Source organism: Euprymna scolopes, chromosome 41, assembly GCF_053919585.1.
Source record: "Euprymna scolopes isolate OS-2025 chromosome 41, ASM5391958v1, whole genome shotgun sequence".
Taxonomy (NCBI): domain Eukaryota; kingdom Metazoa; phylum Mollusca; class Cephalopoda; order Sepiida; family Sepiolidae; genus Euprymna; species Euprymna scolopes.
This window is the reverse complement of record NC_136522.1, coordinates 12460635-12478857: the sequence shown is the minus strand read 5'-3', so window position 1 is coordinate 12478857 and position 18223 is coordinate 12460635. Positions and strand designations below refer to the sequence as shown.

At 33.9% G+C, this 18223-nt stretch overlaps 1 protein-coding gene across 1 annotated transcript in view; it reads left to right on the top strand.

The window, feature by feature from the left end:
• The first annotated feature begins 403 nt into the window (after positions 1 to 403).
• Positions 404 to 18223, top strand: part of LOC145266352 (gamma-aminobutyric acid type B receptor subunit 2-like) — a 1041657-nt gene continuing 1023837 nt past the window's right edge. Inside the window, exon 1 of the mRNA XM_080121967.1 lies at positions 404 to 537. Coding sequence (XP_079978093.1) covers positions 406 to 537 — 132 coding nt within the window. The 5' untranslated portion in view covers positions 404 to 405. The remainder of the gene's footprint in view (positions 538 to 18223) is intronic.

The window sequence follows — 18223 nt, the reverse complement described above, 5'->3', positions numbered from 1 at the left end:
ATAAAAAAAAAACGGATCACGCCCATGTACTAATTTTGATCGTTTCGCGACCTTATTTTTCCGGAAACAACAATTAAAAATTGTTCAACATGTCTACATACCATATAGACCAAATTTCGTGTCTGTAGATAAAAAATTCGTTGAGTATATAGGTTGAGAAGTGTGCTCTCTCTCTCTCTCTCTCTCTCTCTCTCTCTCTCTCTCTCTTACACACACATACGCACTCACTTTTATAAATATATAGATATTAGCCGGTTTTTTCTAACGTTTTTTTCTTTTGATTTTCGGACTATAAACTTCAGAAAATCCATTGGATTTTACACATCAATTTTTTTTTTAAATAATTATTATTTTTCTGACCATAATTATTTTGTAATATATGCATTTTTTTTTTTTTAGTGTGACATGGCGGTAGCTACGCGCCTTTTCTTCGACATGATGCACGAAAATACAACCAAAATTATTCTCTTTGGTGACGCATGCTTCAACGTCACGGGTCCCTTAGTTCAAATGTCCAAATGGTGGAATATGACACAGGTAAGGCGTTCTTATTTTATTTTTTAATTGTATTCTTGTTCGGTTTTAGCAATACTAGTGAAATACACACACCTCGCTGGTAACGACTGTTTAATATCTCTTATGGAATATATCATTGACACAATTTAAAACTATATGGAAAAAAAACCCTCTTCATCTCAAGTCCTTTGTTGGAAAATTCCTTTTATTTATGGTCTCTAGCTGTGTATTTAACTGTCTTATTTAATCCTCTTTACTGTCCGTGATTGTCTAGTGTATACATCTGTCGTAACAGTTATGCACAGATGTGAGTGTCAGAACATATAATACGAATATACATAACGACATATCTGTCTCCTACTTCTACCTTTTCTGGGAGGGTTCGTCGATCATCTTGGTAGAGCTGGTTCTGCTACAATCAAAGACGCATGCAAAGGGGCGGTCGGGTTTCGAGCCTGGCTTGAAGCTGTTGCTTGTCTAGCCGCACTGATGAGCTGTGAAACAGCGAAACAGTACTGTATGTGGATGGCTATAATGCTCTCTATCTTGGCGTGGGCATATCGGGAAATTATATACAAACTGCCTTTATCGTATTAAGCGACGCTCTTTGTATAAACAAATCGAGCGGAGGCATTTGGACGATGTCAAAACATTGTTAATTCATTACCCACTCAGCATCAGTCGTATAGCGAATGGCGAATGGCGAGAAGTCTTGACTGTCATTTGGGCGATCGGTTTGCCTGTCTAGCCGCACTGGTGAGCTGTGAAACAGCGAAAGAGTACTGTATGTGGATGACTATATATATATATATATATATATATATATATATATATATATATATATATAGAGAGAGAGAGAGAGAGAGAGAGAGAGAGAGAGAGAGAGAGAGAGAGACAAACAGAATTTCATTATTCGCGCATATTTTATTGAAGAGGACCTTCGTTCTTCTTTTTATGATCTTTCTTTCGAATTTTTCTTGTGTTCGTACAAGTATTTTTGTTGTGGAATCCAAAGTTCTTATAAAGTCCCCTAGTTTATTGGAGTGAATAACGATTTTGTGGTTCCATTTAGAAACCATCGCCCCCTTATGGAGATACTTTTTTTTATACACATCTTATCTCTTCGACCTCTTAGAACAAACTCACTAAAATTAACTCAGTTTATTCAAACCGGAACATCTGCCACGTCAGATCCCCATTTCCATACGTTTCGGTGCTACTTGATATGTAGCATAGTTTGATTCATGTCACAACATGATTTTTGAACTTTTCTGCACCTGCATCTCGCTCAACCCTGCGTCTGCAGTGATTCAAATTATTACTTACTTCGGTAGACAGATAAACAATTAGATAGATAGATTGATAGATAGATAGATAGATAGATAGATTGATAGATAGATAGATAGATAGATAGATTGATAGATAGATAGATAGATAGATAGATAGATAGATTGATAGATAGATAGATAGATAGATTGATAGATAGATAGATAGATAGATAGATAGATTGATAGATAGATAGATAGATTGATAGATAGATAGATAGATAGAGAGATAGATAGATAGATTGATAGATAGATAGATAGATAGATAGATTGATAGATAGATAGATAGATAGATTGATAGATAGATAGATAGATAGATAGATAGATTGATAGATAGATAGATAGATAGATAGATAGATAGATTGATAGATAGATAGATAGATTGATTGATAGATAGATAGATAGATAGATAGATTGATAGATAGATAGATAGATAGATAGATAGATTGATAGATAGATAGATTGATAGATAGGTAGATAGATAGATAGATTGATAGATAGATAGATAGATAGATAGATTGATTGATAGATAGATAGATAGATAGATAGATTGATAGATAGATAGATAGATTGATAGATAGATAGATAGATAGATAGATTGATAGATAGATAGATAGATAGATTGATTGATTGATAGATAGATAGATAGATATATAGATAGATGGACATATTGTGACCACTGCCTTACTTGAAGGTAGATAGATATAGATAGATAGATAGATAGATAGATAGATAGATATATAGATAGATAGATAGATAGATAGATAGATAGATAGATAGATAGATGGATGGATAGATAGATAGATAGATAAATGGATAGATAGATAGATAGATAGATATATATATGAATAGATAGATTTCTAAATAAATTCTTTCTACCCGGTGTTATCCGCGATTAAATAATACTTATAAGTCATCAGTTTGCTTCCAAGAAGTTACGCCAGTTTTAATATTAATGTGAAAGTATTCAGTTGTTTTCGATGAAAACTAATCTGATGATTTCAACACAAAACATATATTATACATGATTTTTTTTTTACTTACCTTCACGCCAAACAAGGCATATTGCCACTTGGACGTAAGGGGCTACTAATTGGGGCCATGCCTAAGAAAGATAAAAATGTTGGTTTACTTTACATTTGAACTTCTGCATATCAGTACAGCCAGGGAAGCAGGTAGCAGGAAGGAAATTCCAAAGTCTAGCTGTTCCAGGGAAAAGCTATTAGAATAGAAAGTGTTCTGGCATTTAGGTACCTCAACAGTGAATGGGTGTAATTTTGCTGCTAAGCGGGTTTGTCGGGCATATGTACGTCGAGGCGGTACAAGTATAATGAGTTCATCAGAGCACCTTCCATTAAAATATATGTAAAACAGGCACGGGGATGCAACATTGCGGCGTAGGGACAGGGGTTGGAACTTCGTTGACAAAGCGGGACCTATTAGATTGGAGACTCTTTTTTGGATCATATCCAAGAGGGATTGGTAGATGCAACAGCCCAGATGTGGCAAAAATACTCCATGCTAACACGAATGGTGGCTTTTAAGAGAAACAGGCTACTTTCAAGTGTAAGTACTTTTCTAGCACGAGAGAGGGAGCCCACTTTCCTTGCAGCAGCTTTCGCAATGTCTTCCATATATTTCTTCCAGTTCATATTTACTTTGAATGTTAAGCTGGGGAATTCGAATTAAATATTCTCATGTACAGAGTTATTTGTCATGGATTACTTTGGTAGGATTAGTTTTTTGTAATTGTTAAAGGATAGCAGCTTAGTCTTAGTAGCATTAAATTCCACCATACATTTACGGTACGATTTCACGTTTGGAGGTTATTTTCTGATGAGTCTGTCATTGTCTTAGATTTGTGTACATCCTTTCTTCCCTCGTACATGTTATAGAGCATTGTATCCTCAGCAAATATACTCATCTCGGACATCATATTATCAGGGAGGTCATTGATGAATATCAGAAATAATAGTGGCTCAAAGATCCACCTCTGAAACACTACCGCATCAATGTTGTTGTTAGCGAGATAATTAAAAAGGGGATATGTTTGGACGACAATTGGAACGAATCTAAGAATCCATTCTAAGGGAAATAACTCCTACATTTTCAGAGAAGAGTTGTTTCTCCTGAACTATGGAATGGTCCCTGGGATTCTCGTATGTAAACACAGGAACGAGAATACCACGAGAGCGGCACGAGAAGCGGCACAGTCTGCGATTGGGACAAGGAGATACGAACATCGTTCTTCGTAGCACAGACGTTTCTAATTCAATCTGTTCTAATCTGAATATATATTTTTATGTAATCGTTATGTTAACATCAATAAACGTTGATAACCGATAACCATTTTTTGTCTCTCCATCGGTGTGATTCATTACCATGTTTTTTTACTGTTATGACGGATTCCATTTACCCACGTCATAATAGTTATGCTGCTTGGATGAACGTCCATCAATGACAACCTGAATGGAACTATTTTCTAAGGAGGATCTAATTATATTTAGCATTCATCCAGTTATACCGTATGATTTGATTTTAATTAGCAGCCTTTCATGCCAGAATCTTTCAAACGCATTGGATATTCTAGTGCATTGTATAAGCGTTCAAAGACGACTGTTAAAATATATGTAGTAGAACGACATTGCTTAAATCCGTATATTTATTTTTCAGAAAAAAAGACTAGCTTTTGCAAGGGTGTGGACAAATGCTTGATTGATTAACATCTCAAATATTTTAGCGAAAAGAGGGAGGAGACTTATAAGATAATAATTGGGATAGTCTGTCCTTTCATCAGGATTCTTGTACACTGGTACCATAGAGGCCATCTTCCAGCTATTAGGGAAGCAAGATTAAGCAGGGTATTTGTTGTAGAGCTTGGAAAGTATGAAGATATAAGGCCCACACGCCTTGGAAGTGTCTAAGTTTTTTATGATATCGCGGACTTGAGAAGGGGTGATTTTCAGAGAATCCGTCCGCATAAGGAAATTTGGGAGAGAGTTGTTTATTGACTCTGAAGGGGAGTTGGTAGCAAGTCACTGGGCAAAAAGTTCAGCCTTCTCGGTTTTCGTGCATGCAACCTTCTGGTTGAGAATTATTGACTGCCTTTTATTCACTATACTATTATAAATTTTCCGGAAATAACGAGTTACTATCTTCTGTGATTCTATACGTTCACTGGTTATTTCAGCATATCTGGGTTTTTTTTTTTTGGGCTGTGGCTATTTGTCTCTTACAATGATTAATATCATCTATAAATTTTGGCCTATGGGTGACTATTTGGGACTTTCAAGTGCTGTATGTGCTCTCCGCTTATCTCAGCATTGTTTCCAGTCGTCCTGGTCTTCTCCTTGTCACTGGACTCAAAAAGTGCCGATTCAGGAGAGGTGTGGTTGGTTATTGCGCAACCCTTGCCTCACAATTACACGCACTACTGCCCCTAAGGTATATCCTTTGTCTGTCAAGACTGAACGGAAGCATTGGATGGGAAATTTTGGACTGTTTATATTTGACTTATGATGTACGAACCGGCATAGTTCAATAGCAGCAGCACAATCTGTAGTGAACTATGGGGATTAATGGGGCTTGTTATAATACTTCCGTGCAAGGACATGTGCTTCAATGTACGCTTTGCGCCATTCCGCCGTTGGCAAACTGTTCAACTAGGACAGAGAAGATATTGGTCCGTTGAGAATCTCTGATGTGTTCTCTGATGGCTTCCCAGTCAGCTTTTTTGTAGTACCTTGGTTTCAGCAATGGCTTTTCACCTTGGTGTTGGGATTTTAGTGTGATGTCTACTGATACCACTAGGTGGTCTGCATTTCTAAGTGGACTATGGGCTTTAGTTACACAATCCTTAAGTACTGTGGTAAGGAATAGGCATAGAAGTGATGCTTGCTGGTGATCACAATCTGGAAACATAATTGCCTGTATGAAGGAATGGCTATAGAGAAGCTATAAGAAAAGCGTCTAGCTGCATCTGAACAACCTGAAAAACGAAGCCAATTTCTATAGTCGACATTAAAGTCACCAAACATATGTATTTGAGTGTTGCTATCTAAGAAGCATGCTGCATCTATAATATCAGAGACATGATCGATTAGGGTACAGTTCTGACTTGGAGGAGAACAGTAAATAAAATATAAGGAACTAATGCAGTGCTGAAAGGCTAGTTGAAAAGACATAAAGGCCTGGTCATCCGTTTCCAGACGTTACTCTCTAGTTATGGGGAGGGTGCTTCGAATATAGACTCCAAACTCGTGCATATATCTATCCGAGTCTTTACAGAGAGAGAGAGAGGGGGGTATCCTATTAAAGTAGTTAGATAGGATTGAGGTTAGGGGGTGTGGTTTCACTTAATGCTGAGATATCCGAGGAGTTTACGGATATTTGTGAATGCGAGCCACAAGGGAATGGTCGAATTAGCATTGTATGGATGGTTGTCTGGTTTGGACGTGGCATTTGGAGTTGTCATTTTATTTTTGTTAAATTTCAGGCTGGGGTGAGAATATATATATAAATACATACATACATACATACATATATATATATATATATATATATATATATATATATATATATATATATATTATCTTAAGTCGTACAAAACTCCTATTGGTCCGAACCAAACGATCTGTTTAACATGCAGCAAAGTTTGCAAGTCTACTGCTGGTCTGAGAAGGATTCATAGGAATACCCTTCAACCTCCAGAAGGAGCCAACTCGATGGCAATTGCTTAATTAGTATGTCATATCTGCTTCAAGATGTGCAAATCTGCGGCGGGAGTGCAGAGTCATCTAAGATAGCATGGACGACAAGATTGGGAGAACTCACTGTGACGGCGATCATCTGGAAAGATGCAGCAATCATCATATATTGTCTATATATATATATATATATATATATATATATATATATATATATATATATATATATATATTGAGAGACAAAGAGAAACAGGGGGAGATAGATAGATAGATAGATAGCTTTCTTACAATTTTAAAGCAAACTGGTCTTTCTTTTATCAAGCTGAGGTATGATTCCGTGAAGCTTTTGGAGGTTCACCTCCCAGACTTTACCACCTCGCGTTTTAGGAAGGGGTTAATTTATTGCTAATCACTGTACATTTTGCCGATGAAACTGCATAGGCATATTTTATGAACCAGAATACATTTCTTATTGTGCTCTCTCTTTCCAATCCCAACATTTCGACCTTGTGTCACACCTTCCAGTAGGGGAAAAATGGTTGTTCTATACAGCATTTTAACTGACTTATGAGTAATCATAATTCCGTGCAATATCGCCGGTATTTAATTTATATATATTATATTATTTTATTTTTGTGTCTGTGTCTGCTGCATTGTTTTTGTGCTTTCCTCTTACTGTCCAAGTGTTTTCTTTTTTTTAGTTTTTTTGGTTTGTTTTTCTGGTAAGGAATTCTGTCGAATAAATCCAGTTAGCTTAAAGCAGGCATTTTTTGCATTAACATTTGCAGCTGTTCGTTAGAATTGCCGCCATTTTGTTCGACCGCTAGATTAATAATCCGTTAGCTTCAAACTACGCAAAAGCATTTGTGAATGGTCGACGAACACTTGTGTCCATTTTTCTAATTATACACTTCTTCTTCTTCTTCTTCTTCTTCTTCTTCTTCTTCTTCTTCTTCTCAGTTTTTTTAACCCACGATTTCATGTTTCTTCTTTTTTCTTTTCCTTTTTTTTCTTTCTTTTTCTTCTTTGCTTTCTTTCCCGCGATTTCATTCTTCCTCTCTTGCTTCTTCGTTTTGTTTTCATTTCAATTTTTTTCTTCTTCTGTTTTTTTTTCTTGTTCTTGTCTTTTCTTCTCTTCTTCTTCTTCTCTGCTTTTTTTCCTCGCGATTTCATTCTTCTTCTCTTTCTTATTCTTCGTTTCTTTTGTCTCCCTTCTTTTCTTTTTTCTATTCCTTGCTTTCCTTTTTTCTTCTTTACTTCCCCCTCCCTCGAGATTTTTCCTCCTTTTCTTTTTTCTTCTCTGTCTTCTTTTCTACTTTCTTTTCTACTTCCTTTTCCGAATTCTTCCTCTTTTTCCCCCTCTTTTCTACACTTCTTTTCTCTCCCCAGTAATTTCATTCAATTATTCTTCTTTTTTATTTCTTCTTCTGCTGTTTCTTCTTCTTCTTCTTCTTCTTCTTCTTCTTCTTCTTCTTCTTCTTCTTTGCTTTCTCCCAAGTGATTTCATTCTATTTTCTTCTTCTGCTTTTTCTTCATCTTCTTCTTATTATTATTTTTCTTCTTCTTCTTTTTTCTTTTCCTTCTTCTTCTTCTTCTTCTTCTTCTCCTTTTCCTTCTTCTTCTTCTTCTTCTTCTACTTCTTTTCCTGCTAGTAATTTCATTCTTCTTTTACTTCATCCTCTTCCAACTCATCTTATGGTTCCTCTTACTCTGCCTCCTCCCCACTATGCCTCCTCCTGCTCTTTCTACGCTGTTTTTCTTTTTATTATATTTATCTTTAAAGCTTATCCTCGAGTGGCCTCTCGGTCTTGATAAGTGTTTAGTCTCTATGTAACAAAAAAAATCATTTTTATGTCTTTTATTCTTACTCACCCTCTTTAAAAGTTTCCTATAACTTTTTTTTCGTTTATTTTCTCTTCTCCTTTTTTAACTTATTTTCTTTTTTCTTTTTCTTTTTTTTTTGCTTATTTTTATCCTTTACTTCTCTTATTCTTATTTTTCTTTCGTTGATTATTTCGACTTATTTTCCTCCTCATTATCTGCTTTTCTGATGTCTTTAATTATGCTTCCGCTTTTTATACATTCTTTCCTTCTTCTTTTTCTTCTTCTTTTTCTTTCTTCTCCTTCTTTCACTACTATTACTACTGCTTTTCCTACTACTACTACTACTACTACTACTACTACTACTACTACTACTCTTGTATATTACTACTGCTACTGCTACTAAATATTCTTCTTTTTCCAACGTTGTCGATTGCATGACCTTTTTTTTTTCTCCTTCCCTTTCCTCTTTCCCCGCTTTTTCCATCCCTGTGTCCCTCACCCTCTCTACTCAGTTCTAGCCCGTGTCCTATTCTCCATTATTATTGAGTTTATTCACGCGAGAGATTGCGAGACTTAGTTTGCCGGCTAACGACGACAAAAGAAAAGAAACATGGCGGTAAAGTAAACCATATTGGATTTCGATGTGAGAAGAAAGGACGACATCTGATGAACAGCTCGGATATCTAAACCGATTTCCCAGTAAATAGCTCCACTGATAAATTTTGCTTTCAGGAGGATTTGTTTTCTGTTCTATTTTGTTTCAATTTTTTATTTATTTATTTATATTTATTTTATTTTTATTTTTTATTTTTTTGTCAACGGGAGGAAACTCATGCAGTAAAGACTGTTGAAAAGGAAATGTCTGACACATCCGAAGCATAAAATACAGCTTTTGATTCGTTTCATACTAGAGGCTGGCGTTAATAACCGAACAGACGTTTATGTATAAGACTGAAATATCAATTAAAGTTTGTGATTTTTGTTCGAGAAACTTTTCATTGGTCTCTACTTACATAGACAAATAATTATGTGTCGTGTTAGATAATTATATTTACCGCTAGTCAGGCGATCCCAGCCTAGTCACAAAGTAAGCCTTAACTTCCTAAGTAAGCCTTCTACGTCAAGGTCATCAAGAATTAATTAAGAATTTAGGAAAATTGAAAGCTTTTAAATGCCAATTAAGCGCACATGCATAGTTAAAAATCACAGACTATTCAACGACCAGAACGCGGTATGTTGCAACCCCTCTCACTCTCTCTCTCTCTCTCCTTTTCTCTCTCTCTCTCTCTCTCTCTCTATATATATATATATATATATATAATGGCAGCAAATACGTTTTCGAACATTGCCATTACTTGATATAGCACAAAAAAAAGATAACTTGAATGCCTACGAGACACTATCCTTGAGTGTCTAAGCTCTCTCTGTACAGGGGTTTGCCAGAACAACCCGGCATGAGGATACTTTTTCCATAGAAGTAAACCCTGACCAAATATTCAAAATCACATAGTATTCGCAGCCCAAATAAGATCTCCTCACTACGGCTACTCCACAGCTTTTTCGAGGAATCGTGCACCTTCTCCAAGTGATATTACCTCAAGTAATAGCACAAAGCTAGATACTCCACCAGACAAGATCAATTCTTGTCCTAGAATCCAGTAAGACCATGAGACCAAAACGTAAGATATACTACAACGTATAAAAATGGTTAATTGGGGAGAGGAAAATAATGTTCTCAATTTCTTTACTAACTCAGTGCTTGAGAGATAAAGAACTTAAATGGAACATTCGAATACCTATGTATCTCATATAGACTTCAAGTGTTAGCCTCAGGTCGTGGGCCCCTTGATTTCTGAGAACTTCGACTGAAGTAAAATAAAACAAAAAAAGCGATAAACACGAAACAAATCAGTGATGGGCCGCACGATAGTGGCCTTTAAGCCCTGCCCAAATCTGGCATTCTTTGGCACACATTGTGCAGGCATGTGCCCCACTAGCAGCACGTTCTGGATGATCACTTCTATGCATAATCAAATGCCGCTTCAAACCACCTGCTGTTTTGTACGTCCAACCGCAGTTGACACAGGTTAGATCTGGCAACACAATACTGCTTGTGGCCCACTGCGCTGGTGAGTAGTCTGGTGGCTTTTAAGCCCAGCTCTGCTCAGACATAATCTTCCGCACACCTCACACTCAAGACCAATTTGGCGCCCCAGCCCATCCACTACTCGTTTCACCGTCCCTTTCCGGATATCACGTTTCAGTCGCTCATACTAGGTTCGATCAGTCTTAATTTTTGTATTTTAATTTATCTTGCCTTGTGAAATAAAATATGATTGAAACGGCCTGCACATCGTAGCGAGATATGACTGTATTTACATAAAGAATAAATATATATATATATATATACACACACATATATATATACACATATATATATGTATAATCATAATATGATGATTGCAACGTCTTATCAGACGAGTGCCACTCCGTCAGACATTTAAAATCCATGAGCCCAAATGCCTGAGGGAGTATCTATACAAATATGATGTTACAGAGTCTTAGCTTTGTACGACAACTAAGTCTCTCTCTCGGTTCAAAATGTTGAGATCCAGCAACAAGCAAGAGCAAGATAGCCAGCAACAAATTAAACTGCAGACCAGCTTAATGCAGGTAATGGTATTCCGCTTTATTAAACATAATATATATATATATATATATATATATATATATATACATATATATATATGTATAAACATAATATATACATATATATATGTATACACATAATATACATGTATACACATAATATATACACACATATATATATATATATATATATATATATATGTAGAGAAATAAAAAGGAAACAAACCATATTATGTGTTCATCAACGTTCCTCTTTATTTCGAGACTTCCTCTGGATGAATGGGATTAAGAAACAAAAAAATACCAGTACAAATATTTGAAAATGTTTCACGTGCAAAGTATGACGCTGTTCTATTTCAGAAAAACGGAAAAAGACGTTGGAAATTCAAAAAGGAGGGGGGATTGCGCTGTTAAAGAGAAGGAAATTTCAGTGACGTCATATAGTCGTTAATGTAATTTTAACAGATATGAACGCAGTCGGAATACTATTTCTATATTTCTCATCATATATATATGTATACACATAGTATATATATATATATATATATATATACATATATATATATGTATATACAAATATATATATATGTATCTATATATGTGAAAGTGTGTGTGTGTGTGGTCTGTGCACATTCCCCTATGTAATAACTCTGTCAATTTTAAGCCTACAGATTCGAAATTTGATATAAAGAGTACAGAGATTTGGGAAAATCGATGTGATTGGTTTTCCGACAGAAATTTTGCAATTAAGGGGTCAAAGTTCAACGATTTGACCTTTGAGAACTCTACCAAACTCCTCCTACCTTTTTGGGTCTAAACCCGTGAAATTTTAGATATAGATTCCTTGGACATGGATCTAACTTAATAACTTTATTAGAGCCATAAACAGTACATTTAAGGGGTCATAATAGGAGTCAAAATTAAAAAAAATTGACCGTTTTTTTTTGTTTTGCTCAGCATACACCTCAAAACACCCGGGCAACGCCGGGCACCCATGCTAGTATACATATATAATATATATATATATATACATATATATATGTATATGTATATATATATATATATATATATATATATATATATATATATATATATATATATATATACAATTCAATATGGTGTAATGGAGAAATAAAAAGGTATTTGCAGACTCTCTCCCAATTTTTGGATTTTAATCATGTCAAATCACACTTCAATTTCTTTTGACCGATTGATTCTTGCCATTTCTTCTGATGGCTTAAGGGCATAATAGATTCACTGATTGATACAATAATTAAGTGATTGATTTTGCGCTACGAAACGGATACTGTTAAGAATTGTATAAGTCAACTAAATTGAAGGAATAAATTATAAGATGGTCAACATCTTGAATTTTGGAATATAACTTTTTGTCATTTATTCTCTATAATGCTTTGTAATTAAATCGAGCTTCTTAAATAAGGATTGATATATATTATAAGAAAATATATTTCTACGGAAACACATATATATATATATAAATATATATATATGTATATATGTATATCTATCTATCTATAAAAGTGAACGTGTCTGTGTATCTCTGTGTGTGTCTGTATATGTATATTTCCCTACGCAATAACTCTGCAATTTTTAGTCTACGTATTCGAAATTTTACATACACGGGGTACTGAGATTTGGGAAAATCTATATGATAGGTTTTCGGCCAGAAATTTGGCTGTTAAGGGGTCAAAGTTCAACGATTTGACCTTTGAGAACTCTACCAAACTCCTCTGACTAAACACTTGAAATTTTAGATATAGGTCTCTAGGACATGGATCTAACTTAATAACTTGATTTCAGCTAAAAATAAATAAATGTTAAGGGGTCATAATAGGGGTCAAAATTTTTAAAAAAATGACCATTTTTTTTTCTCCGCATACACCTCCAAACACCCAGGCAGGTCGATTTTGGAACCCCAGTAAGGCAATGGTGATGATAGTTGGGGTTTGACATAGAAAAGACCTACACGAAATATTTTTCTCAAAATCGTTATCTTTGCTTGAGGAAATGACTTTAAAAGTTGAAAAATTGAAGTGAATAAAAGTTTTTCGGTGAATCGTTAAGAACGTCCGGTCATCAAAACAATCCATACTGTTAAGAAAATAGAATCATTATTTAGAATATATTTTAAACTACATTTTTAAATAAAATGAGTGAGGATATTGAATTAATAAAATAAATATTAAGTGTAAAGGCAAAATTATGTTTTTTTAAATAATAACGACCAAAGTTCGCTTTTTCCTTTAAGGAACTTTTTTTGGGTGGAAACATTTTAGATTTCACCGTCGCAAAACACGCTCGTTATTGATATTGAAAATTAACGTTTGTTTATTATTTAATTTGAAAACATTACGATTTAGGCTTAAATATTTCGAAAGGAAAAACGAAAAAGACTTGTTTAAAATATATATTATTATATTTCAAGTGTCTGCAGTGAATTTAAACATATTTGTTTTATCTTTTTAATTTGTTTTTCTATTATGTTGTCGCAAAAACAATGTCATTTTTTGACGTTCATTTGAACACCATAAGCATTATTCTGCACCAAACTAATATTTCATATCAAATTCTATTTGAAATTGTTATTAAAATATGGTAATACTCCAGTTTTATATTAAAACAACAACAAAATTATGGTCCATACAATTTTATTCTACACATTCTTTACGAAACATAACCACGTACATTTCCAAGTTTTTTCTACTTAATAAAAAGTACTTTGTAGAAAATTAGTGCCAAATTTTATTTTATTTTATTTTTAGCGAGTAATTGTTTTTAAGCAGTGTTTTTCTTCTAAAATTATAGTTTTAAAATCAGATAACCCACAAAGATTAATACGAGTAAATAAGAAAATTCCTTTAAAGGTTTTTCGTTATGTGTGCATCTATGTTATTGTGCTAAAATAACTCTGTTATTTAGAAAACCATTCTTAATATGGGAAGGAGGTTGTATTGTAACTATTCTGTACTTTCACCTAAAAATTTAATAAACAAAAATTTCATAAAAATTAAATTTAACTTGAAAATACTATTAAAAATAGAATACTAACAGATGCACAAGCACTGGTTTTTCAAACTCTAAACACTAAACACTCGTTTAAAATGGCACAACTACAGCAAGAATTAATCTCTTTATGGTTAAATTCATGTTATCAAAGGAGGAGCTAAAATCTGCAAAAAATGTCTAAACTAAACCCTACTATGCCTCTGATTTGGTTTGGTCCTCTCTCTTCAATACATCTAATTCAACTCGACAAAGTTTTTCATTATTTCTTATAACTAACACTTATTTTTTACGTATGAAACTGGAAGATAGCCTAAAACAGTTTCCCTCAGTTATGATCCATTTATTTATTTTACTTTTCAGATTAGAATATCAGTAAAAGCACGAAGTTCAGTTTTAACCCGTGGTTCACAAAATTTGCTGGTCCAACTTGTGATTTCGATGAAACAGCACCCCAACTTCACAGCAAGTCATCCAGTTTAGTTATTTCCTCGAAAACAGTCATTCCCACTTTAAAAAAATAGTGAGATTTTTTAAGTTAATTACCAAGGAAATAATTAGTATTCGGCAAGCAACCAATCCACCATTGCCCTTGTTAAGGTACTATTATATTGGACAGAAGGTCAATATATTTTGTTATAAGAGGGCCAAACAGATTGACAGGAAATCTCTTGCAGCAATCAAAGTGAAAAGAATGAAGGAAAAGCTAGACAGACTGTTTGATATATCTTCTTGTAGCTGTAAACTTTCTGTCTTGAGATGTGATGACTTTGCAGTAAAGTGCAAGACATAAAATTGTCAAACAAGGCACATAATCTGCACTTGACCTCCTAACAAGGAGGTAAAATTAATTCTATAGATTCACCTGCAATTATGTTCCTTTTTTGTTGAAAATAAAATAATATATTGGTGTTTATTATGTAATCTGGCTCTATTATTAAGCATGCAAATTTTCCAATTTTCATGTTCCACTAGAAGAACTGCCATTTAGAGCAATTTTTAAATTAATTGATGGAACAACAAAAAGCCTAACGATATTTACTGGCCCTTTTAGGGAACTTTGTATCAATAATTATCAAGATTTGCCTCAAGTAGAATTTAAAAAAATTAGTGTCCCTCCCGATCATCATTATCTGACAGCAGAAGAAACAAATAATTTAAGTGTGAAGACCAGAGGCTAATTTTTGAGTATGCTGTTGGCATTTCTTGTGGAGATGTTAACTTAGAAAATTGAGTCTTGGAATCAAGGAAGATGACTAACATGAGCCAGAAGATTCATGTGTTTATGGACTAGAGTTGTCTATCCTCAAACACGATAATAAATTAAACATTTTTGTCAAATTCATCATCCAAGTGTATGCAATTAGTTGGTTTGAGATCAAAATCGACAATTTTTTTTTAACCAACAACAGTATATTTTAATAGGATTCAGAGAACAAAACAGTTAACTGAAATCCAAATTACTGTTTTAAACAGTTCAAAATATAGTGCTTTTGCACTACTTACGGAAAATATAATATCAATGATAAACTCAGATAAATTGGATGTGAGAGAAGAGGGCATTCAAACGATTTTGTCCATTTGGTAAATAAATATTTATCCATTAAATTTGATTAGTTTTCTTAATTTACCCAAACAATAGTTAGTTTTATTCATATTACATCGCAAAAATATTTTTTTAAAAATAAGTGTTTACAAATAATTTTTTGTGTTGTTTTTTTCCAGAAATAGTGAACAACTAAAAAAAAAAAAATGAAAAAATTACTGCTATCAATTTTGCAGCCACACACTGGTCAAATTTGATTGATTTTTCTCAAAAAGTTGTATATGGGCAGGAAGAAAGACATAGACACATTATTACAAAGTCATCGTGCCAGCAAATTAGACCTTCATTTTCCTCGAAAGGAAATTACACAGAACAATTAAGTTCTATTATAAGTTTATATTATTGTATTTGATAAAAAATTAAAATACATGGTTCTGTAACTTGTATCAAGTTGTTATATTGTGTAATACATCTCAATTTCAAAAGCCAAGTACGTCCAAGGATGGAATACTGCTGCCATATCTGGGCAGGAGCTGCTAAAAACAGCCTATCATGCCTTGACAGAGTACAAAATAGACTTCGTGGCTTAGTGGGGGATGCCCTTTTCTCTACCCTGCAGCCTCTCTCCCACAGAAGAGACGTTGCGAGCCTATCCTTGTTTTATCGTTATTTCCATGGCAGGTGCTCGTCTGAACTCCAATCTCTGGTCCCCCCCCTCCCCGCCAATCTTTCACGAAAAACACCCGTCTAGCTGAATCTACTGTGAAAAATTTCCCCCACTCTATATCTGTGCCTAAATCAAAACGCGGATTCCATGAACAAAGCTTCTTTCTTAGAACTGCACGACTGTGGAACTCTGTTCCGTCTGTCTGCTTCCCTCCGGACTACAACTTGGATGTCTTCAAGTCCAATGTTAACAAATTCCTAATGAACCGCCCCCTTAATTAAACAATTCAGCAAATCTCCACACTAACATAATGTACTTGCAATAACCCTTTTCCCTGAGTGGCTTCCGGGCCTTGATAAGTGGTGATCACTGTAAAAAAAAAAACATATCTTTTTAAATTGTGAAATTTAAAAGACTTAGTTGCTAATTAGTTTTTTTTTTACAATTTTTGTTTAATCAATGCAGTAAAAGTTGAGTTATTTTACTTTGTTTTCAATGTGTTTCATATGAATATATCAATTTTAATTAAATATTTTATAAAAATAGTGAAATTTCAAAGTCAGTGTTGTGAAAAATGCTATGAAAATGAAGGATTTTTCAGCATTTTTCCACACGATTTTTAAAATTAAATGTTCAATTTTCTGTTCAAGATGGGAATCTCATTTTTGGTATATGTTCTTATCACATAAAATCCCAACTATCATCACCAGTGGTATGTTGATTTTCTGAAAAAAGTTTCAAATCGACCTGCCCTACCGGGCAATACCGGGCACCCATGCTAGTATATATATATGTGTGTGTGTGTGTGTGTATGTATATATATACATATATTTATATATATGTTTATATATAATTTGATTTGACATACAGTGACATCAATAATGAGCTCTGTTCTTTCACGCTTGTTCCATATAACAATGTCTGATTTAATGGCGTTGTCTTCCGCCTTTAGATTTTCATATCCGTTTAGAATTAAAGTAAGGCAGAGACACCTTTCTTTTCGTGATACTTATATTCTCTCCATTCATTGGTTTCGGTATATTGTTTTATGTAAGTTAGAGTTTTTTTTTTTTAATCTAGTATTTAGTATTGAATTGTTAGGCCAGTCAATAATATCAAGACCATATGAGATGATTGCAAGGTGAATTTTTTAATGTATTCTTGTAAAACCTTATGTATCATTTTCTTATGCTCCACAGTTACATTTTCCTCTATTCCAAGTTATTATCAGTCGAAATTCTCTCCTAGAAGACGTCATTTAACTGAATGTATTATGATGTTTTTATTTTCTATCTTATTCTTCATATGGTACATGTGTCGAATCCAAACTCCATGCAGATATAAGTGTTTACAAATAATTTTTTTGTGTTGTTTTTTCCAGAAATAGTAAACAACTCAAAAAAAAAAATGAAAAGATTACTGCTAAAGATTTTATACTTTCGATCATGGAGATTAGGTGATTTTTTTTGTCTCTGCAGACTTTAAGATCTCCCACAAAGAGTAAATGGTTCACTCTTTTTCTTTTTTTCTTTTTACCAAACTCTACTGATTACTCAATATTATGAAGACTACAAAAACAAACTCTTTTTTTATTTATATATACGCTTTAATATGATATTTTAATTTATACAGATTTCTTATTTCACTCTCAATTATTATGTTGTATTCAATACATATATAAGTGATTCTGAAAGTTTCAAAATTATAACTTAGATGCCATCAGCTATAAGCGAAACCAAAACATTTAACTCTTCGACGGCATTCGTTACCATATGACCGCTGGGTAGATGGATATCAAAACTTTCAGAATGCACGCATATAAATGTATATTTGCGCATGCATAGAGTATACACTTAAAGCCAACTAACGCTTACCCAATTTCTAATTTATTAGATAAACATCAGCTTACTTTGAGATTCTTGGTGCGGGCACCGAACAAAAACTTCGTCCTTCAGTCGAAGGCAAG